This window comes from Hemiscyllium ocellatum, chromosome 15 (assembly GCF_020745735.1).
Source record: "Hemiscyllium ocellatum isolate sHemOce1 chromosome 15, sHemOce1.pat.X.cur, whole genome shotgun sequence".
Taxonomy (NCBI): Eukaryota; Metazoa; Chordata; class Chondrichthyes; order Orectolobiformes; family Hemiscylliidae; genus Hemiscyllium; species Hemiscyllium ocellatum.
Window position 1 is genome coordinate 16,598,569 of NC_083415.1, and position 24,525 is coordinate 16,623,093.

General features: G+C 40.6%; 1 protein-coding gene across 3 annotated transcripts in view; it reads left to right on the forward strand.

Moving 5' to 3' along the window:
* Window positions 1-24,525, forward strand: part of LOC132822896 (pleckstrin homology domain-containing family G member 4B-like) — a 180,499-nt gene that overhangs the window by 57,918 nt on the left and 98,056 nt on the right. For all 3 annotated transcript variants that reach the window (XM_060836289.1, XM_060836290.1, XM_060836291.1), the window contains exon 2: window positions 7,578-7,775. In XM_060836289.1, coding sequence (XP_060692272.1) covers window positions 7,578-7,775 — 198 coding nt within the window. The remainder of the gene's footprint in view (window positions 1-7,577; window positions 7,776-24,525) is intronic.

Genomic DNA, 24,525 nt, shown 5'->3' on the forward strand with positions numbered 1-24,525 from the left:
ATCTAGTCTAGTAGCCTGTATCTCAGTATTCTCCTCAATCACATTGTCTTTTTCTAGTGTGAATACTGACAAAATCTATTGATTTAGTGCTTCCCCTATTTCCTCTGACTCCATGCACAACTTCCCATGATCAGAAAGGTGTTGTGAAACTTGAAAGGGTTCAGAAAAGATTTACAAGGATGTTGCCAAGGTTGGAGGATTTGAGCTATAGGGAGAGGCTAAACAGACTGGGACTGTTTTCCCTGGAGTGTCAGAGGTTGAGGAGTGACCTTATAGAGGTTTACAAAATTATAGGCGCATGGATAGGATAAATAGACAAAGTCTTTTCCCTGGGATCGGGGAGTCCAGGACTAGAGAGCATAGGTTTAGGGTGAGAGGGGAAAGATATAAAAGAGACCTAAGGGGCAACTTTTTCAGTCAGAGGGTGGTACGTGTGTAGAATGAGCTGCCGGGGAAGTGGTGGAGGCTGGTACAATTGCAACATTTAAGAGGCATTTGGATGGGTATATGAATAGGAAGGGTTTGGAGGGATATGGGCCGGATGCTGGGCAGGTGGGACTAGATTGGGTTGGGATATTTGATCGGCATGGACGGGTTGGGTCTGTTTCTATGACTCTATGACTCTGCTATGCTTGATTGTCCCTAATCTTACTCTAGTCATTCAAGATGTTTAATTCTTTTATTATGTCAATACCTTAATTCAATCAAATAAGCATGAACAACTGCAAAGGCTGCATATCTGAAACAAAAACACAATGTGCTGAAGAAACATAATAGCATCTGTGGAGAGAAAAACGGTTAACATTTTCAGTCCAATGTTCCTTCTTCAGACAATCTGACATTGTCTTTATTCAGCACTTCCCGTTTTTTTCTAATATCACTCACTGCTCAACTATTTAAACTCTAGTTTTTGAAACACGTTTTCATAATTTAACTCTTAAATACCTTGCAACAATTTGTTAAGTATTCTGATTTGGAGATGCTAGTGTTGGACTGGGTGTACTAAGTTTAAAAAAAATCACACAACACCAGGTTATCGTCTAACAGGGTTATTTGGAAGCACTAGCTTTCAGAGCACTACTCCATCAGGTGGTTGTGGAGCATAAGATCATAAGACACAGAATTTATAGCAGACGTTTACAGTGTGATGTAACTGAAATTATACATTGTAAAAAAACCTGTATTGTTTGTTAAGTCTCTCATCTTTTAGAATGAATATGTTCGTTTCAGTTTTTTTCATATGTAAATTGCATAACTTTCTTAAAGTTACATTCTCAAGTGAACTTTAACAATAGGTGTCATGTTGGCCCAGATATTGCATTGAAGGTGTGAGCTGCCCTATGTGAGACTGTCTGTGCCACAATGGTCAGACTGATTCTAATCTAAAAAAGGGATTTACAGAATCTTGCATGGATTCATGCAGTTTTTGAGCAAAGTAAAATGTAATTGTGCAAGTACAAATTCACCCCACAAACTTATATGTGTATGTATGCATGTGGTCTGTGTGTGGGGGAGGGAAGGGGGTATTATGAATGTTTATGAGAGCGCGTGTGTATGTGTGAGTGTAAAGGCGTATAAGTCTGTGAGAGGGTGCGTGTGTGAATGCAGGAGTGTGTGTAAGCATATGAGAGAGGGTCTACGTGAGTGTATGGGTCTGTAGGAGAGTGTGTGTATCTATAGGAGTTTCTGTGTATCTGTGTCAGTGTATCTGTGGGTGTGCATCTATCTTTGTGTGCGCGTTTGTCTGTGTAGTGTAATGGGGTCACCTGTAGTGTGACATGAACCCAAGGTCCTGGTTGCGGCCATTGTCATGGGTACCAAACCACCACCCCTTCCCCCACCCTTCCCCCACCCCACTCCACCTCTACCACCACCACACAAACACAAAAATTCTAAATCTTGGTGGGTCTATTCTGCACCCTCATTGGCGCAATCCCAGCTTTCCAAAGTGTGGTGACATCAACTGCTCACACTACTTCAGCTGTGACCTAACTGTTGTTATATAGAGCTCAGTAAAATCCTTGCACTTGTATTCTATGCCTCTGCTAATAAATTCATGTATCCCACTTGCTGCCTTAACCATGTGTTCTGCTACCTTCAAGGATCTATAAATTCCATTTGCCAATGTACATCCTATCTGACCAGCTCATCTATGTCTGTAATTGAAAAATTAAAAATAATTTAACCTATTAGATGCACATTTGATTTCAACAGATCTAGTAACCAATATGCAACTCCAAAAGGTTAAATTTTACAGTAAGTGAGATTAGTGAACCTGGGCACTAAGAACTGAAGTGACATGCTTCAGCATGCCTATATAACCTTCATTGGACATTCTTCATGAAAAGAAACCTTCCAAATCCAACATACCTGTGTTTCTTATGCACACAATTAGGTACTATAAGTTCTTGGCAACGCAAGAAGAACATGTCCAAATCTTGCCTGGTTTCTCCCACCACCTCCCATCTCTGCCAGTCCTTCAATCTTCAACCACACTCTACAGCTCACTAATTAAACCATCTTAGGAAAATTCCTTCTGTTCTATTTCACAATACACAGTGGGGCTTATTGTCCAGGCTGCTCCTGCATAATACCCACTCCCTTGTCTCCTGTCCAGACACATGCTGACTTGCCGTGTAGCTGAGGTGGATGGTTGCAAAACAACACTGTTCATACAGGTGACCTGCTTTGACGCATTCAGAATCTGAGATGGAGAGAGTTGCACAACAATGTGGGTAGGCAAGGCCTGATCTTCTCTTGGATCTGCTCTTGGTTCTGACTAAAATAATGTTTCCCAGGTCTTTGACAGGTGGATCTGCAGCAGAGAGAGGAGAGCTATTTCCTCTGTTCTGGAGTCCTGTCAGTCGTCCTCATTCCCATGTAAAGAGACTGTATGGTGCCCTCATGGTCACTTGATGCTACTGCAGGATAATAGCATCCCATTATGATTTATTCACAAAGGCTCCCTTTGCTTTTGGTTGGTCTGTATTAACTATTTTGGTTTGACTGGACAATAAATATTATTGATGCTCTAAATGGTGGGGAGTGAGGGGGCATATGTGTTGAGATAATTCTTATTTAGCTGGTCTTGGTACAGTCAATGATGCATTTTATGGTCCATCATAAAAGACCTGTTTAGCCCATTAAATATTTCTACGGTAATCATGCATCAGGCCTTTAATTGACTTCCCTTCCATGCCTGACCTCCTTACAAAAGACCTTCCAGGGCTTTGCCCCTAAATATATCTTTCTCCATTGTGTAATGCCCCTATTTCAGAAAATCTGTTTGAATGATCACACAATTTCAAAAGAAACAAAGACCACTAATTGAAGATCACAGCTGTTCTTAGTAAGTGATTGCAAAAAAATGTCACCAGCAAGGGTAAAATAGATGCTGTTTTGTACGAGATATGAAGGCTGAGCCAAAACGTTTTTGAATAGCGCTGGGCTCAGTGGTTAGCACTGCTGCCTCAGCATGAGGGACTCTCTTTTGATTCCACCCTCGTGTGATGTTCTGTGTTGAGTTTGCACATTCTCCCGTGTCTGTATGGGCTTCCTCCAGTGGCTCATGTTTCCTCCTACAATCCAAAGATGTGCAGGTCAGGTGAATTAGCCATGGGAAATGCAGGATTACAGGGGTGGGATTGGGGGATTGGTCTGCGTAGAATGCTCTTCGGAGGGTTGGTGTAGATTCAATGGGCTGAATGGCCTGCTACCACTCTGTGGGGTTTCTATGATTGGACTGTACAACCAGTTTTGCCATCTGCAGCCTCTTTTCAGAGAGTCTTTGGCATGCTATTAGGCTTTAATGTCCATTAAATATCTGTCTTTTCATGGCAACAAGCACAATATCCTCTGAATGCTCAGCAACCAGAATCCATAAGATTTTTGCTCTCAGTACTTTTGTTCATTTTATACATTCTGTGTTATCAATAAGGAACTGTGCTTGAAGTCACTGCTAGTTAGAGTTAAGGCTCTCAGTATTGGTTGGATGGTGGTGGGGTTTTCATGTTGCGAGATTAATAATCCAGAAAACCTGTTAGCGCTCTGGGACAAGAATTCAAATCTCACCACGCACCTGATAGAATTTAAATTCAATGTTTAAATCTGAGGTTGAAAGCTAATCTTAGTAATGGTGCCAAGGAATTATCATTGCTTTTCGCATAAAAAAACTAACTAGTGTGTTAATGACCATTAGTCAAAGCATTAGTCAGTTAACAATACAGAATGTGAGTATTGCTGGGAAAAGGCATGCGTTGTCAAAGCAAGAATTATAAATACAAGGAGAAAGCTAATATCTATACTACATGAGAGGTGCGTGCTGATTAGTTGGCAAGTCGACTCTCTGATCGAGAAATGGCAATTGATTTACTATTCTTGTGAAATGTCCTGATGAGTATAAGATGAAAATGTGTCTTTTCTTCAGCGATACTTTAGAAAAAAATCCACTATTCTTACTTAACCTGGACAAAGTTGAAAATCACACAACACCAGGTTATAGTCCAACAGGTTTATTTGGAAGCACTAGCTTTCAGAGCACTGCTCCTTCATCTGGTAGCTGTGATTTTTAACTTTGTTCACCCCAGTCCAACACCATCTCCTCCACATTATGCCTTAATCTGTCCACGCTATAACTCTTGATCCATAACTACGTGGTTGAATGTTAACTGAACTCTGAAATGACCTAGCATGGCACTCAGTTCAAGGGAAATTAAGTAAGGATTGGTGACAAATGCTTACATCCCATGAAAGAATAAATAAATAAACTTCTGTGCCCCCACTCTATTCACTCAGGTCCTCCTTCTGTGACTTGTGACCCTCAGATTACAACTTTGCAAACTCTTCCCATTCTCCTGTAAAAAGCAGCCTTCCACCTCCCAATTTCAATTTTTATTTGTCAAGAATTTGATAGTTTGTGATTCCCACTCACTTCTCGCTTAATTGCCGAAGGTACATTTAATCTTGTTCATCAGAATGCAAATTACTCAAAATAGCTTTCCTCAAAACCTTAATTGGCTTCCTGCTGCATTGCTGTTTGTTCCTTCACTGCTTTTCCACCAGCTATCAGTTCCTGACCTCTTGTCCAATTCTTAGGTCATTCTCACTACGTAACCTGCTTCAGTAAGTTGTACTAAAGTCAATCCAATGATATCCTAACACCAATTTTGTATTTTAACTTCATGAAGGCTTTTGGGAGAAGGAGACTTCAATGAAGAGAATGATCCAGTTTGAGGATTCTGACCAATGAGTTCTATAAGGAATGAGTTAGTACAAGTGACAGGATAATGAACATCTTACCACTAAACAGTGAAAGTGTAGACAACAGGAAGTTGGTGCGAGAAGGTGACTTGGACCCTTACAAGCCAATAGAGAGGAATCTCAAGTATTATTATAAGCTTTGTGGGTGATGTTAGAAGATCAAGGAATCATTTGATGATTTCGCCATTTCTGCAGCTGCAACAGGAAGTTGTGCTCGGAAAATGCACAATTCAGATACTCGGGCTACAATGCTAACGCCTTATCTCTTGTCAACACTGCTTCAGTGTGACTCCCCATGGGATCAATCACCACAGTTAGCATCTCAACTTCCACTGACAATGCCTGCAAGTGTAATCCCCAAGTAGCAATGAAAGTAACAGCCTGAGTGCAAATCCATGGTATTAGCCTATAAGTGAGTGCCAAGTTCCTTGGAAGCAATGTTGCCAATGTGGATAATGTAGGATTTCCACTTGCGATTAGAAGAGATCCATCCCTTGCACCAGAGTACAAAGGGCTTCTTGTTATACATGTATTATATTAATTTAATAGAGGAATTAAAGAGTTAAAAGTATGTTTTAAAAAATCCTGAATTAACAATACACTTTGAATGTTAATCCTCAAGAAGGTTGGTAAAGTTTTAAACATGCAAGCTGCTCTCAAATTTAAAATGCAGCAAATATTATTAACGTGATTGCCTTGTTGTACTTTCTGTGTGGAAGCATTGTCTTTGTCAAAGTGTTTGCTGAACTGTTTTTCTATATTGTGTCATAAATTTGAATGGGACGTATCAACATAAGTTACGTGCGTGTCGCAACAGCTAATATAAGGTGACAATATCTGTTGGGTTTTATTGCCTTCCTAAAATTACCTGCACTTTGCCATCTATTTCGTTGCTTGTTGAATGGTTACACACAGTTACCGATCATGCACAGACCAGTGATGGTGTGATGGTTGTCCTCACAGAGGAGAGCAGGTAGGCAGCAGGGCTCGGGGGTGACTCTCAGCAGCACCCCCAACCCCAAAAGGCTTTCCTAATACCAGGCCCCTCGATCAGTAACTGAATACTTTTGAACAATGGAGAGACTTTGGGAATCCACAAGCAAATATTGCAGCATTTGTGGCTGTATTCACTGCCTGGCAAGCTACCTGCCCACTGCAGCAGTAGTGGGATGAGATTCTTAACTGGCCAGTTAATTATCCACATAAGGGCCTCATTTGGCCACCTCCGGAGCTCTCCCATTACAGACTTCATCAGGTTCCCACCCATTACCCTCTGATCTGTTTAAGTGTCTAATTCTACCAAATTGCCATGTGGTGGACACAAGACTCTATTCACTTTGTTTTCACCTGAGCATTGTTGATGTTTGAGTCTGTCTCACCACCACCATTGTTGCTAAATTATCAAACTCATATTCAACTTCCAGTCCTGTATAAGTAAAAATGTGCTCCATATGAAGACTGAAGCCATTTTTTTCTGTCTGCTGCAAACTCCATTCCTCAACAGCTGACTCTATCCCTCTCCCTGGCACCAGCATGAGCATAAGTCAGCTGTTTACAAGCTGGGTGCTAGATTTGACCCTGGGATGAGCCCCCAACCATAATTGTTTCATCAGTAACACCACCTATTTTCACCTTGTTATTGTCACCTGGCTTTGCCCTATCACATCACATCTACACCTGAAACTCTCACCCATGCCTTTGTCACCTCTAGACTCACTAATTCCAAACAATTTCACCTTATATTTCAAGTTCGACACTCTGTAAACTTCAAGTTCTCTGTTACTCTTGTCTTAACTCTCACTCCATTCGTCTGTCACCATTCGCTTGTTGACCAACATTAAATAAAGGGTAAAGTAGCCATATTCCCAGAGGACCAGTGTCATTCGAGAGAGATAACCTGTAGTAGTTTCACCACACCTTAGGCAAGGGGAGAGGCTGAAAAGGAAAATCCATTATGGTACATTTAGCCAGGTTGGGAATTGAACCCATACTGTTAGCATTTGGATCCAGAACCTAGATCCCATCCTGTGACTTGATTTCTTTATTTTAAAACTTGGGACATTTATCTCATGCTCAAGGTTCTAAATTAATATAAATTGTTCAATTTATTGTAATTGAAATTACTTGTTGAAATTATAACCATGTTCATTATAAACTTTTTTTTTGCGCAAGGCTCATTGGAATATGTTCCATTAATGGAGATTCTCTGTTGTACCTCTGTATTTTTATAAAATTCATAACTAGTTTGTGAAATCGACTGGTTGTAATATTGTGTCACTCTGGAAGACGTTGCTGACGTGTATTTCTTCTTTACTCAGAATTCACAATCGCTGGACACCTGTATCCAACGCATCCTCTCTGCCCTGTACCCTCCCTTTGACACCACTGCTCCCACAGTGCTCAGTCAAATCTTCAGGGTCATTGACACTGCGTACAAGGGGGATGGGCTCTGCTGCCTACTGGATTTCTTGATTCCAGCAAAACGTATTCTGGAGAATGTGCAACAAGAGGCTTGTGTAAGTGTGATGAATTATAATGCATTTATCTGTGTATCTTTCCAAAGCAAAAATCACACAAAGGATTGGGAAAACTCATTATTCAGGTTTGAATTAATAGGAACTATTATGATACCTTTATGCAGCAGTCTGTACAAAAAAATCAGATTTTGTAGCGTAATTTGTACTGCTGATCCATATTATTCTGTATAACACACCATTTTGTTTGTAGAATTCCTCAGAATTTCACAGGCTCCCTACTCTCTGGATGAAGAAATGTTTCATTGTCTCAGTCCTAAATGGCTTATCTTATATCCTTAGAATGTGACGCCTGGTTCTGGAACTCCTGGTCTACGGGAACATCCTACATCTAGCTTGTCTAGTCTGTTAGAACTTCATTGGTTTCTATGTGACCCCACCTCATTCTTCTAAACTCCAGTGAATCTTGTCATAAACAATCCAGTCTCTCTTTGTACTTCAGTCCTGCTGTTTCAGGAATCAGTCTGGTAAACTTACGTTGCACTCCCTCTATAGCCAGAACATCTTTCCTCAGAGAAGGAGACCAAAACTGCACACACTAGTCCAGGTGTGGTCTCACCGTGACCTTGTACAATTGCAGAAAACACACAAAACCAAGTTATAGTCCAACAGGTTTATTTGAAACCACAAGCTTTCGGAGTACTGCCCCTTCATCAGGTTCACATGAACTCGAATTAAATAGTGTGTCAAAGTCTAGGTTACTACCTCATCTTCATGTAGAACCTAACAGGGAGGTTTTCTGGTTACTTATCAGTTACAATGAAGATATCGATAGAAGAACTTAAAGAGATTCTGTATAATCAATGTTGCGTAACTAAAACACAAATAGGTGGCCAGTACCAATAAGTGATCAGATAACTTTCTACCCATAAGAATGCGTTTGTGTTTGATAAAAGTTGTGTTATGTGGGCAGCCAGCATTGCAATTCCAGAAAGGAACTGATCACAGTTAATGTGTGACCTTCATGATCATTTAAGAATGGTTTGACAAACATCTGGCGAGAAGCTATCTTTGGTGGTCAAGACTGATTAAGGATTTTGGGGAATGTGAAAGCTACCCGCTATTTATTATAATAGACATTTGAAATGGGCTGAGATGTTTCCAACGAATTGAACAACAACTAGCAAACTATTCAAGATTCTGTGTAGCTTCTCGGTTTCTTATGGGTTCCTAGAGGAAATCACTCCAGACAGTGAATCTCAATTTTGTTCAGAAAAGTTTTCAAATTTCACGAGTTGAATGGATAAGACATATTGAAGTCCCATGTATTATACTGCTTAGAATAGAGCAGCAAAACACATTATACAAATTATTAGCATGCTCTTGTTAAACAAATGCTAGCTTTGAACTGGAAGAAACTGGTGGTTTATTACAAACTTGATACTATTAACAGTAGAATGCCAGCTGAATTCAGTCTTAGAAGAAAGCCTAGAACAAGGATTTAATTGCTGAAGCCATATTTAGCGCCATCAACATAACAAAAACTCATCAAACAAAGAGATGTAGTACAATTAAAGAAAGAATTCTAAAGTGAACCAGAAGGTTAAGGTAAAAGCACATAATCTGTCTCCATGCCCCTTGATAACTTTAGTGTCTACCAAGCAATTTATTTATTTCTTCAGCATATTCCTTGGATCAGCCTGTGATAAGAGAATTCCATAAGTTCACCACCCTTTAAGTGAATAAATTTCTTTTCATCTCAGTTTGAAATTATTTGCTGCATATCCTGAGGCCGTGACCTCATGTTCTAGACATCTAGGTGAGGAGAGCATGACTCCATACCATGCACCTGTTTTGTCTAGCCCTGCCAGAATGTGTTAATGACAGTCCCTCTCATTCCTGTAAACCCAACTGAATACCAACCCAGTCTACCTAATCTCTCCTCATATGCCAGTGTCTGGTCTGATGAACCTTCGCTGCACTCCCTCTATGACAAGTGTATCTTTCTTGAATAAAGAAACAAAAACTGCATACAATATCTCAGGTTTTGTCTGACCAAAGCCCTGGTGTGGATGCAGTGAGATTTTTTGCTCCTGTGCACTCTCATTGAAGGCCAATATACCATTTGCCTTCCTAACTGCTTGCAGATATTTTCTAATGCACCTGTTCAGAGATGTTAATACAGGTAGTTCTCGTATAAAATGTGTTTTGGCAGTGTGATCTGGCTGTAACATTGCTGAAGAATTAGGGAACAGTATTTCTGAGAATGCTTACCTCTGTTCACAACAGCTCGAGTCCAGCAGTGATTGTTTTGCACGCTTTGCTCTGCACATGCCCCGAATACAACACTGAAGTCTCCACACCATTCTGCATGTGTGACATTTCTCACCCTCCAATCTGTCAGATCTGTTTCAGAATGCGAAGAATTTTGGGAGATAAGAGCCAATGCATTCACTACTTATACTGCTATCTCCTTTTGTATCCTAGCATGCAGATTATCAGTGCCTATTATAGACTCATAGAGTCATAGAGATGTACAGCACAGAAACAGACCCTTCAGTCCAACTCATCCATGCCAACCAGATATCCCAACCCCATCTAGTCCCACCTGCCAGCACCCGGCCCATATCGCTCCAAACCCTTCTTATTCATATACTCATCCAGATGCCTTTTAAATGTTGCAATCATACTAGCCTCCACCACTTTCTCTGCAACTCATTCCTTACACGTACCACTCTCTGCATGAAAAAGTTGCCCCTTAAGTCTTTTTTATATCTTTCCCCTCTCACCCTATGCCCTCTAGTTCTGGACTCCCCCACCCCAGCAAAGAGACTTTGTCTATTTATCCTATCCATGCCCCTCATGATCTTTTTCGTCATTTTGTTTATACGATTCCTTCATCCAAATAGGCCTTTATTTTCCTTACATTTACGGAACGGTATTTATTTCCTCTTCTGTGAAAATAGACTAAAATAGTCATTTAATCGGTCTACCATTTCTTGATCTTCATTATCAGAATGTAAGTGCCTCCATTTGTCTTTCACTTTTTTCTATTAGCATATTTATAAAAGCTCTTACAGTCTGTTTTATGCACCCTGCAAATGTACTCTCACGCTCTGTTATTGCTGGTCAAGTGGGTGGTGTCCTGAGTGAGTGAGTAGGCCACCCAGAGGTGATGCAGGGTTAGCAATATTGGTAGTTAGAGTGGATGAGTAGGTAGTTAATGAGGTACATTTGGTACGATGCAATTAGACAACTTGCTAGGCCTCGTGGAGTGAAACAGTCCAAAAAACATGATGAAACTGATACTTATCAAAAAATGTAAGATTTAGCCCATCGTGCCCATGTTACTCAAGGAACACAAGGTGATTGAACACACAAGATGGTTACCATGACTCAGTGTACAAGACATGGAACAGTCAGGATATTCAACAACTTATAACTGCATCTGAGGTAGACCAAATGTACCAGCCGCAACAGCAGGGAGGAACCTCTACATTCAAGTGATATTCCACCCATTCCCTAGCTAAAGGCAGCAACAGACCAATTGAAGTGCACAGGGAGGATTACATCCTTGTGATGGATTATTTCAATTTCTGATTGTTTGAGGACAGCAGCACAATAAGAATTATGAGGAGCGCTTTTCTCAGTTTATTTTGTGTGTTGAATCAGATTGTATCGGCAGTGGACTGAAGAAAACATCAAAAATGGTTTAAAGTTGATAGTCACAGATGAGGTGCCGGAAGACTGGAGGCTGGCTAAGGTGGTAAGGACAAGCCAGGGAACTGTAGACCAGTGAGCCTGATGTCAGTGGTGAACAAGTTGTTGGAGGGAATCCTGAGGAACAGGATGTACATGTATTTGGAAAGGCAAGGACTGGTTAGGGTTAATCAACATGGTTTTGTATGTGGGAAATCATGTCTCATGAACGTGATTGAGTTTTTTGAAAAGTAACAAAGAGGATTAATGTGGGCAGAGTGGTTGATGTGATCTATATAGACTTCAATATGGTGTTCGACAAGGTTCCCATGGAAGACTGGTTAGCAAAGTTCAATCTCATGGAATATAGAGAGAACTAGCCATTTGGATACAGAACAGGCTTGAAGGTGGTGGTGGAGGGTTGTTTTTTAGACTAGAGGCCTGTGACCGGTGGAGTGCCACAAGGATCGGTGCTGGGTCCACTACTTTTCATCATTTACATAAATGATTTGAATATGTACATAGGAGGTATGGTTGGTAAGTTTGCAGATGATACCAAAATTGGAAATGTAGTGGACAGTGAAGAAGGTTACCTCAGATTACAATGGGATCTTGATCAGATGGTCCGATGGGCTAAGAAGTGGCAGATGGAGTTTAATTTAGATAAATGGGAGGTGCTGCATTTTGGGAAAGCAAATCTTTAGCAGGACTTAATGGTAAGACCCTAGGAGTGTTGCTGAACAAAGAGACCTCGGGGCGCAGGTTCATAGCTCCTTGAAAGTCGAACAGGTAGATAGGATAAGGCATTTGGTATACTTTCTTTTATTGGTCAGAGTATTGAGTACAGGAGTTGGGAGGTCATGTTGTGGCTGTACATGACATTGGTTAGATCATTTTTGGAATATTACGTGAAATTCTGGTCTCCTTCCTATCGGAAAGATGTGAAACATGAAAGGCATCAGAAATGATTTACAAAGATGTTGCCAGGGTTGGAGGATTTGAGCTATAGGGAGAGGCTGAATAGGCTGGGACTGTTTTTCCTGGAGCGCGGAGGCTGAAGGGTGACCTCATAGAGGTTTATAAATTCATGAGAGTCATGGATAAGATAAATAGAAAAGTGACCTAAGGGGCAACTCTTTCAATCAGAGGGCGTTGCATGTCAGAATGAGCTTCCAGAAGAAGTGGTGGAGGCTGGTATAATTGCAACGTTTAAAGGGCATCTGGATGGGTGTATGAATGGGAAGAGTTTGCAGGGATATGGGCCAAGTGCCGGCAAATGGGACTAGATTAGGTTGGGATATCTGGTTGGCATGGACAAGTTGGTCTGTTTCTGTGCTGCATGACTCTATGGTCCAACAGAATGTAAGATACCAAATGATCATTAAAAGTTGAACAATGAACCATTTATCATTTTAATTCAAAGTGACCTCAAAGGAAGTTGAAATTTGCTAATAGAGAATGGCTTATACCTGCATTGATTCATGTATGCTGTGCATCACAATGGTATTTACAGGTTAGGCCTGTTGTTCTCTAAGAGTAGCTGCAGCAACTAAATGATATGATATGAGCAATTTTTTTTGCTATTAGAGAACTTAATGACATATTGTTTGTGATAGCATCTAAATATTGTGGATTTAGCAGAATATTTAACTTGGGCTATAAGCATAAGCACAGATGCAAAACTAATAAAGTGAAGTCAGAGTGGATGGAGTTTAGGAGGCGTGGTAGAAATTTGGTAAATAGTGCAGTTATTTTTACCTAAATAGTCAATAGGTTTGTTTTTTTCCCTTTTTTTCACCTGTTTCAAGATATTGCATGACTCTATGTGGATAGAGAGTTGCTGAGATGAGGGTGATAGTGTGTAAAACTTACAAAATAATTTATTTGTTTGGTGAATGAAAATTTCCAAAACCAAATGATAGTCTATTCATTTGCTGACTATATATACTTTGTCTTTATTAGAGGGGACACTCTTGGGCAACGTGCAACATTGGTTGTTCCTCTCCTCAAGTGCAGGAGGAGTTGTACAGAGGCTCAAGTGCTGCAGGGATTGGCTGTACTGGGCTCCTGGCCAATCCAGAACCTATTTTGCAGGAACCAGTGTCACTGTGGTAATTCAAAACCTGTCGTGCATTTGATGGGGTTTGTTACAAGGAACTTGCTAGTGACTGTGTCATAACAGTTTGATAGCTCTCTACCAGGATTTGAACAGTTTGGGACTTGTGTCTGTTATACTATTATGAAAGTGTAGGTGCATACTGTACCTTTAAGAGAGAGAGGAAGCTGGCAAGGACTTAGAGAAGCTCATAGTGTACTAAAAGATTTTAAAATGTAACATTTGGTTGATATGAATAGCTGGTGTTATGTTGCCATGGAACAAAAACAAATGCAAATTTTGCCAGTCAGGCTAAATTATGTCCCAGACCAATCAAATTTGAATTTCACTGTTTGGGATGACATCAAACCAATGAAATGATCTGATGTTTTGGGATGTAAAATTGGACATTTTGAATAATTAGGGAGAGAACAACAATGGGTGCCGACAAACAGATTGTGAGCTGAATAGCTGTCTGAAAGATACCTGTCTATAAAACAGTTGTGCAGCAGAAGACCAAAGTCAACCTTGAGGAATCTACAGAGAAAGGTTGCCATCTGAAGACTATACCTGTGTTTGAAATTGATTTTGCTATAATTTTACGAGGGAATTTATCAGACCAGTATTGTAGAGTGAGAAGTAAAAGATAGGTTTAAGAGAAAGTAGTTCTAAGTAGTTGTTGATTTTAGTATTTTCTGTTGGACTTAAAGAATAAAATTGTTAATTTTTACTTTAATTGGTGACTTCTGGGATAGTTCTTTGCCTCTCGAAATTTAACAGATTACATTCCGAGGTGAGCTTCTCTGGGTGTCGGGTTTAAATTAGCAGAGGAGTTTACACTGTGCTGTAACAATCCAAAGGATGTCCACTGGTAGATCTTGCTTGGGAAGGTTGCTTCATATGATTTGGAGATACCGATGTTGGACTGGAATGTACCAAGTTAAAAATCGCACAACACCAGGTTATAGCCCAACAGGTTTATTTGGGAGCATTATCTTTTGGAGCGCTGCTCCTTCACCTGGCACAAACACCTGATGAAAGAGCAGCGCTCCAAAAGCTAGTGCTTCCAAATAAACCTGTTGGACTTTAACCTGATGTTGCATAATTTTCAACTTTGCTCCATATAAGGGAGTGTGAATAAAGGCAGACAGCAGCTGAATTGAGTTAGAATTGGTACGTGAAACATTAGTGCAAACGGTTTCAACTTAATTTCAAAGATGGTCAGGGTTGGAGGTTGATAATTGTGAGTACAAGGAGCATCCAGCAAAGGATTCCAGATATCATGCACAATATTACATTTAACTGAGTGTCAATGTGTGTGTGTGTGTGTGTGTGTGTGTGTGTGTGTGTGTGTGTATGTGTGTGTGTGTCCTTTGTTACATGGTGCACAGTAATCTGGTGTGGCACCTAATAGGACCAGTACAGGTACACAGTCCTTTATCCGAAACCCTCGGAGCCAGCTGGTCTTTGGAATTCGGAATTTTTCGGATTATGGAATAAGTGACAGTTTCTTGGTGAAATTAAAAAAAACTTACCGAACAGCAGATGCACCTGTAACTAATACAAGAGCTGAGGCAGAATTGACGCCTGCCACTGCTAGGCCACACTGCCACGTCACATCTGAGTGATGTGCGTCGAGTGGGTGTGGAGTTGGGTAAACTGTTTGCACATCAATCAACCTTGTTATGGAGAAAGAAACTTCATGAAAACATTGTAGGATTTCGGAGGGTTTTGGATTTCGGGATAGTGTACTTGTACTGAGCTCTGGCATGTTGCGATAGCATTGGCCCATGTAGATTGAGCAAGTTTGGCTAATAGGCTATTTCTAGTTTCGATCTCTGCTGTGGTTTTTTTTCACATGTTGAAATAAGAGAAAAGAATTACCAAAATGAGACAGGATCAATGGACTAGCTTTATTTCCATTCATCATTCATTATACTGTATCATTATTCATATTGGGGCAGATCGGTGGCTCACTGGTTAGCACTGCTGCCTCACAGCACCAGGGACCCAGGTTTGATTCCACCCTCGGGTGACTGTTTATGTGGCGATTGCACATTTTCCCATGACTGCATGGGTTTCCTCCCAGTGCTCTGGTTTCCCCCCACAGTCAAAAGATGTGCTTTGTTCGATGGGATTGGCCAAACTAAATTGCCCATAGTGGCCAGGGATGTACAGGCTGGGTGGATTAGCTGTGGGAAATGCATGGTTGTAGGGATAGGGCATGGTGTGGGTCTGGATGGGATGTTGTTCAGAGTGTTAGTGCGGACCCAATAGGTCAACTGGCTTGCTTCCATACATAGGAATTGTGTGATGGGTTCCCAGCACAATTCATAGCTAGGTTTAGAAAAAAAAAGCAAAGCAAATAGAATCCCAACAGCATGGAAACAGTTCATTTAGCTCAATAAGTCCATATCGACTCTCCGAAGAATATCCCACCCAGACTTACCTCATCCCTGTAACTCTGCATTTCCCATAGCTAATCCACCTAACCTACACATCGCTGGACACTATGGGGCATTGGGTTTAGGGTTGGGAAGTCATGTTGCAGTTGTGCAGGACATTGGTTAGGCCACTTTTGGAATCCTGTGTGCATTTCTGGTCTCCCTCCTATAGGAAGGATGTTGTAGATCTTGAAATTGTTCAGAAAATATTAAAAGGATATTACCAGGGTTGAAAGGTTTGAACTATAGGGAGAGGCTGAATAGGCTGGGGCTGTTTTCCCTGGAGTGTCAGAGGCTGATGTGACCTTATAGAGATTTATAAAATCATGAGGGGCATGGATTGGGTAAATAGACAAGGTCTTTTCCCTGGGCTGTGGGAGTCCAGAACTAGAGGGCATAGATTTAGGGTGAGATGGGAAAAATTTAAAAGGGACCTAAGGGGCAACTTTTTCACGCAGAGAGTGGTGCGTGTATAGAATGAGCTGCCAGAGCAAGTGGTGGAGCTGGTACAGTTACAACATGTAAAAGGCATCTGAATGGGTACATAAATAGGAAGAGTTTGGAGGGATATGGGCCAAGTACTGATTAATTTAGGATATCTGGTCAGCATGGATGAGTTGGACCAAAGGGTCTATTTCTGTCCTGTGCATATCTATGACTGTAAGCTGCACAATTGTACACTGTGGGAGGAAACCAGAGCACCTGAAGGAAACCTACGCAGACACAAGGAGAATGTACAAACTCGACACAGTCGCATCAGGCTGAAATTGAACTAGGTCCCTGGGGCTGTGAGACAGCAGTGCTGACCACTGAGTCACCGTGCCACCCTAAATAGTTGGTCACAAATGGGATTAATGGGTTAAATTAAGACTAATATGCTTATTATCCTTGGACAACAGAGGTTTCATGGAGAAGTATCTATATGAACCAATCAACTCGGATGGTGGAGATGGGAATGGACAATATTTATCTTCACTGCCTTTGAGAACTGTGGAGTCATTCTTAAGTTTCCATTAGGAGTTTAAACAAGAACATAAAGCTGGTGAAATGATAATGCATCTTCTGCAGAAGGATTGGGTTCAAACACTGAAGGAAATATTAAAATGTTATGATTTTCTGCCCAGTGTTGTGTGACATTCTGGTAATCCAGGGTTAATTTGAACTGCAGTTTTTCTGCAGCACAGGAACAAGTTAATTATTATTCAGGATTATCCCGTGATGTTGTGCTGGAATAAATAGAATTCAAAACTGTGCGTGCCATCCATTCCAGTCACTTTTGAACAGTAGTATCTTGAAATATGAAAATAGGTAAATATCTTGCCAACATTATTGAAATGTTAGAACCTGCATGAAAAGGACTACAGGCAAGCTGTGCCATGCAAAATCTTTTATTCATGAAAAGTCACACCCTTAAATCCAGTTGTGTAGCCATGATTTCTCAGCACCAGTAGAGCTGTTTTGGTTCCAAAATTGTATCCACAGTACAATGTAGGTGCTATCTTGGGTAAGATTATTATAGGTGCAGGGAGCATGCACTGGGCACAGTAGACAGCCTGTCATGATAACCAATGAGTAACTGATCCCAGCACTGCCATTTTGGAATTTAACATTCCAGCTAATGCCCTTCCTTAACCTCACACAGCTGAATACACACTCAGCAGAAAGCCTCAATCCACCACCAACTGGCACTATTTATGGAAAGCGTCGACTTCTTTCAGCTTAGTTACTGATTGATTTCTGCTGGCTGTTAGCTGAATTTGTAGAAGCTCAAACTGTTATTTATCCATTTCTAACATGTGAAGGGAATCGAATAGTTACTGGGTGGCACAGGCTATGTGCTAACCATGTGGGCACTGACACAGGATGGTAACGCATATACAAGAAATGGAGATGCTGGTGTTGGACTGGGGTGTACAAAGTTAGAAATCACACAACACCAGGTTATAGTCCAACAGGTTTAATTGGAAGCACACTAGCTTTCGGAGCGACGCTCCTTCATCACAATCACCTGATGAAGGAGCGTCGTTCTGAAAGCTAGTGTGCTTGCAATTAAACCTGTTGGACTATAACCTGGTGTTGTGTGATTTTTAACCATATACAAGAAGGTTGCATGCAAAACACAAAAGAAAAGCTATGGTGCCATACAAAATTTCACAAAGTAGAGCTGCTAAGCAGGACCTCTGCTCTCTGGGTCAGGCTGAACATATTCATCACAGAAGACCTGTGCATGGTTCACAACCTTAGCAACACTAAGAATCAACCCTGCCATGAGCTGCTGAGGATGAGGAGAGAAAAGAAGATGGGACTGAAGAAGTGAGCAGGCAAACAGCACAACTCTATCTTGGATAGAAACAAAAAGTACTGGACAAAGACCCAGCAGGTTAGGTAGCACCCGTGTAGAGAGAGACACAGAGTTAATGTTTTTCAGCTCTATGAGCTTTCATCAGAACTGGAAAAATGTTCGAGGTGTAGTAGATTTTTAGCAAAGGTCAGGAGGGACGTGGGCAAAAGGAAGGTGTCTGACAGGGTGGAAGACAGGGAAGATTGAATGACTGAATGGCTAGTGCTCCAGGGCCAAAGAGAATGTAAATGCAGCGGAAAACAAAACCAAGACTCAAAAGATTGCAGGTGCTGCTATCATAAGAAAACAAGCCAAGAAAAAAAAACAAAATGGGGACAAGAGCTTACAGTCTGAAACTGTTAAATTAATTATTGAGTGCCAAATACTGTAAGTGCTTTATTGAAAAATGAAAATTACGGTGAGCCTCACTGGAATAGCGCAGTCGGCTGAGGACAGAGATGTGAACATGAGAGCAATGTAGCGAATTTAAATGTCAGGCTATTGGAAACTAGGACTCATTCATTAGTGGCATCCAATAAAATTTATTTTACTTGTTAGATGGAATAATATATAACTCAGATCTCAGGAATGAAAAGGCAGTATTCTGATGAAATCTGTAATTCAAAAAAAGTTTCTGTCCTTCCCCTTATGTATAGACACACTTCCACAAACGTGAGCAGCTCAATCTTCTTATTAGGTTTCACCTTGAATATTCTCCAGTGATCATTTGGGTATGATGAGGATCATCCATGTGGTGCACATTTCCAGTCAGACCCTTGTTCGGGAAGTGATTGCAGATGATATTATTTGCATTGTAAGCTGCTTTTTTTCCAAATCCAATCAGTCTTGAATTTAGGGTTGATCATATAATTGCAATTAACTTTTCAAATAGTCAGTCCATTCAAGTAATACACACCTCAGGAGATTGCGGCATAATAGTAATGTCATTGGACTACTAATTCAGAGATTCAAGATAGTACATTGGTGACAAGTGTTAAATCTCACCTTGGCAACTAAATTTAAATTGAAATGATAATAGGGTGATCATGAAAATACCTTGATTGTTGTAAAAATCAATCCCATTCACTAATAACCTTTTGGGAAGAAAATCCATTATCCTTATATTGATTGGTCTACATGATTCCAGATACACAGCAATACGATTGACTCTTTACTCCTGGCAAAGACAATGGGCGATAAATGCTGGCTTTACCAACAAAGCCCATATCCTACAAACGCATAAAGAGAAAGGAGTTATTAAGTTGCAATCCAATAAATGAACAAACTGACATTGTTACACTGCTTGAAAGAAGGATAACTTCAATTGTTTTCATTTAAGTAAAAGGAAACGGGCTTAAAATTCTACATCTTGTGTCTTGGTGAGGTGCAAAAGGCACCACCAGTTCACCCAAACAAGACTTGTGGACTTTGGGTCTCTCTGGGTGGTAGTTAGGCATGAAGACAGGCCCCAGAGCAAACTGTATGCCTTCGCACAGTGCAGGCTGGGAACAGTTCTAAGTGGCAGCATTGTTTTGGAACATAGTAATTTTTTAGGTAGGCCAAACTCCTGCGCTGTGTGGATTGCTGCTTATAATTGAAGGTTTGTAGCTACTAGCTTTTTTAATTGTAGGAAACTGCTTATTCTAGTATGGTGGAAGAAACCCACTTCCTGATCTAACTAGAAAAACCTCACCGAGTTAACAAGATATAGTTTATTGTATACTGGCAACTAGGCAAGGTTACATTGCTCTGATAGATATTGTGATAGAGAATTTGAAAACAACCAGATGTTAGGTCTCCCTCCTTTGACATCTTGAGCTGTTTTGCCCATAAATCAACATGAAATCATTGCACGGCTTATGACACTCCTCAGTGTTAACCCTTTCAATCCCATATACATCACGTGGGAAAGGAATATCAACAGTGCCCCATGATTTTCCTCAATGTGCTCCCTTTCTTGTCAAGAGCATAAGTAGCCAAATGGTTAGAAATATGTTTGAATTTTCCAAGTCTCCTGCCATTGACAGAGCCTTCTACACAGCAGGCTAATGACTTGCTATCTCCTTCTGATGGCATGCAGGCTCAAGATACAGTCTTGAGTGACTAAAGACAGCCTAACTTAATAACAAAGCTTAATTTTTCAACTAATATTGTTTATTTTCTACTTTGGTCATCTGAAATTTTTACTAACAGTGTTACCTGGATGAGTACATACAAACAGTTTAGTAATGACACTCACCAGGCTTCACTTCAAGGAATCTAAAGCCTTATTTGGAATATTTGATTACCAGATTGTATAGTTAATGCATTTAGGAAAAAGCTAAGTTAACTCAATCTTTCCTTTTTGGCCCAGTGTCTGATTAATTGCTGAAGTCGAAGCAATTATTGTGTCTGAAGGTTACACTTTAGATTTTACCCAGTTCACTTTTGTTCTTGAATAAAGAAATGGCTCCAGATCATAAGGTTTTTTTTGTACTCCAAATGAGTCTTGGCATGTCTTTTGCCAGAACATTCCTTTCAAACAAACTGACAGATTTATTATTAAAAGCTGAAAGAATTCACTGAGTGAAATTTCTGCTGACAATACAATCCATTTCAAGATATTTGATACTTTTTGCATCTTTTATTAATGTAAATGGGGCTCAATTTTGCACATAAAGAATCATGAAAGATATCAATACTGGTAAAATATGATATGACACTATAAGTAAGCTAAATCCTCCATTGAAATTGCAATCTGCATATTGTTAAAGTCAATGCAAATTTAACGGGAGGTATTTCACTGTGGGGTATTTAGGATCCTGGAGCAGAAGTTTACTTGGCAAACTCTCTGGATAGTTTGTTGTATACTCGTGCAAGGTGAAGGTTGGGTTGTAGGAGTATGCAAACTCAAATGAGGCAATGTGACCATCACCCATAATGCAGTGAAATGTGCATGGTTAACAATGTTGCTTTAACTCTTGCTTTGCATACTGAAGTGGCAGGGGACTGCAACAGAATCTTTTTTCAGTTTCAATCCTGTGAGATGGTACTAACTGCTCAGCCCTCTGTTAAATGTGAGGAAAATGCATTCAGATGTTGTTCTAAGAAAGTGCTTCCACTGCCTGTAAACAATCTTCATTGCATTACTCTGCTGCTTACTTTCCTTACAAATTCTGCATTGTGGTCTCTTCCTCAGCATGCTTGTCAAATTAGCATTTCACTTGGAATTAGATTTTCTTTCACGTTGCAGATGTCTGGCTTGATTGAGATTAACCTAAACTAATTTTACTATTGTAATGCTTAACATTGATCAGAGGAGGGAGATAGGTGTTCAGCTCCAAAGTGACTGACCTACAGATTTATTATCACCTTTACCATCCACCCTGTTTCTTTATGAATGAGAGGCGGGTGTGTTAGAAAAGCACTTGCGTCCTGGCCCATGACCAGCAGAATGCTGAATGCAGACATTGTTGATGAGGAACACAGCTGGCTCCTTGGAACTGCATTTCGACATTTCCATTGCCCAAAAGGGGGATAATACTGTGTAATATCCATATGATTCATTTGTTTCTCTACTGATGCACCACAGAAATGTGAGAGTTTACTGTGAAAGCTAACCCAAATCTACCCTCAGTTTAAGAAGGTGAAAGTTTATTTGTTGTGTATATTGGAAAGGGGCCTTCTTTTTGGAGACCATTAATTAACTACTGTGTTTAGGAATGTTGCCAAATTCTTAAAAGCTGCAGAACTGTAAAGCAGAGCTATAAAATGATTCTTACAGTCTTTGCAGCAATTCCTATCAACTGAATATTAGCTCTGCCTCTTTCCCTACGGAAGGGAATATTTTCCAGCTTGTTAACAGTTGAATTCGTGTTTGCCTAAATCGTATTGATTACCGACACTTTACACTGTGTTCAAGAGCAAACCAGCATTCCATTTGCATTCTAATGCTACTCAATCACGCATCTGTTCAGTGCATTAAGCACTGAAGCCTGTTGAACTGTGCCAGGAGCCCACATTGGCACAGACCCACCTCAAACCTTCAGTTTTCTGGTGAAGGCTCCATTTGTAATGTTTGCTTTTGCTTTTTTACTATTCAAATGCTGATGAACCTACTCTGCATTTCTTGAACATTCTATTTAGACAGCATGGTCCAGAATCTCAAGCCTTGATCTCAGATCTCAACTCTTTGGGAATGCAGGCCACAAAATGAAAATTTGGCTTTCAGTTCCAATAACAACTTGCATATATACTCTCTTTCAGTGGAATGAAGTGTCTCAAGGTCCATCATCAAATAACATTTGATATTAAGCCATATGAGGCTAAGTTATTATGTATCAGCTTACTAAAAGCTGCTGTCAATGGGTAAGTCTGATGTAAACTAGGAGGTCTTTTGAGGTGGCAGAGATACAAGGCTGAATTATATGTCTTTTTGGCTAATTCCGAGTTGCGTTGAGATTTTTGGAGAGTTTGTCTTTGCAAGACCCAGGGAGTTCTCTCTCTGTATCTTGCCAAACTCACTTCATGAATTATCACCTATACTTCCTCTCGTCACTCTCTGGATATCCCAGAATTCACCAACCCTTGCATCCACAGCATCAAGCACTGTCAGTCTGGTGCTGCCCTGCATGGTTTCCAACATTTGCCCTCAATGTAGTAGATGAGGACATTGGCATCTTGATTTGGGGTAGGGTTCTAAAGATCCTTCTGGACCGGGTGGTGCCAACATGGGACTTCCCTGTCCTGCAGGACTGGCAATGGAGGCCATCACACCAAACCAATTCCACCTGGTTGAAGGTTACCACCCAGATCAGTGCCGTCTCAACCATCTGGAGGAATGCCCAACACTGCAGGTAGAAGGTCAATGGTCTTCTCCACCTTAGATTAGAGCGGTGCTGGAAAAGCACAGCAGGTCAGGCAACATCTGAGGAGCAGGAAAATCAATGTTTCGGGAAAAAGCTATGCACAAGCAGGGTCTCCATGCACAACTCCCAGTTATGCTGGAATTACTGTCAGGTCGGTGTAAAGTCTCTCTCATTATTTTGACAGCAAAAGATTGATAATTGGATATGATGCATTAACTTGTTACCATATGTGACCTGTTTAGTAATAGGAAAGGCAACAGATGAGTTAAGTGAACAATTTTATGAGAGCAATGTTTAAACAGTTTCAGAACTGTATTATTTATGGAAATCCCTCTCTTGAAACTGTCTAGAATTTTTTTTTAATGAGCTCCGAGGAGGTTTATTTTAGTCAGGCAACTATCATAAACAAACTGACCACAAATGCCACAAAGCTTCACTATTATGTCTTCCCTCTGTTAATTCCTGTGGTCGTCTGGCTATTGCCTAACTTACATTCATATCCTTTCTCTTCGTATTTCACAGTATGTCATCTCAGATTTGATCTTCCAACTGGTCTTCTTGCAATTATAACAAAAGTGCACTCAGAACATGGAACCCTTTCTCAAGTACCATAGAATCCCTACAGTATGGAAACAGACCCTCCAAAGAGTATCCCACCCAGACCCATTCCCTTATTACTCTATATTTCCCTTGACTAATGCACCTCACCTAAATATCCCCGAACACTATGGGCAATTTAGAATGGCTAATTCCCTAACCTGCACATCTTTGGACTGTGGGAGGAAACCAGAGCACCCGAAGGAAATCCATTCAGACACAGGGAGAAAGTGCAAACTTCTCACAGATAGTCACCCGAGGCTGAAACTGAACCTGGGTCCTTGGTGCTGTGAAGCAGCAGTGCTAACCACTGAGCCACTATACATGAGGCGCGAAGCATGTCTGGAAGAGGAAGACAGATTGAGGAAAAAGGAACAACAGGTTAGGCTTAAATGAAATTGAATGGGAGGAGTTTAATGTGGAGTATAACTCTCGGCATTGACCGTATTACTTGTCTCTGTGCTGTAAAGCCAAAGGTAACAATCTTGATACATACCTCACCCACATTAACACTTTGTTGTTGGACAAAGAAGATTCCTTCTTACTTAGGTGTTTTGGGTTTCTCTTCATATCTCATTACAGAGCGGAACACAAGATGCCCAACTTTTATCTCTGTAATCTTGATCTAGCTGCTGGCACTTAAATTCTTTAGACTGTTTACCATTATACTCTGACAAGATTTGGAGGTGCCAGTGTTGGACTGGGGTGTACAAAGTTAAAAATCACACCATACCAGGTTGTAGTCCAACAGGTTTATTTGGAAGCACTA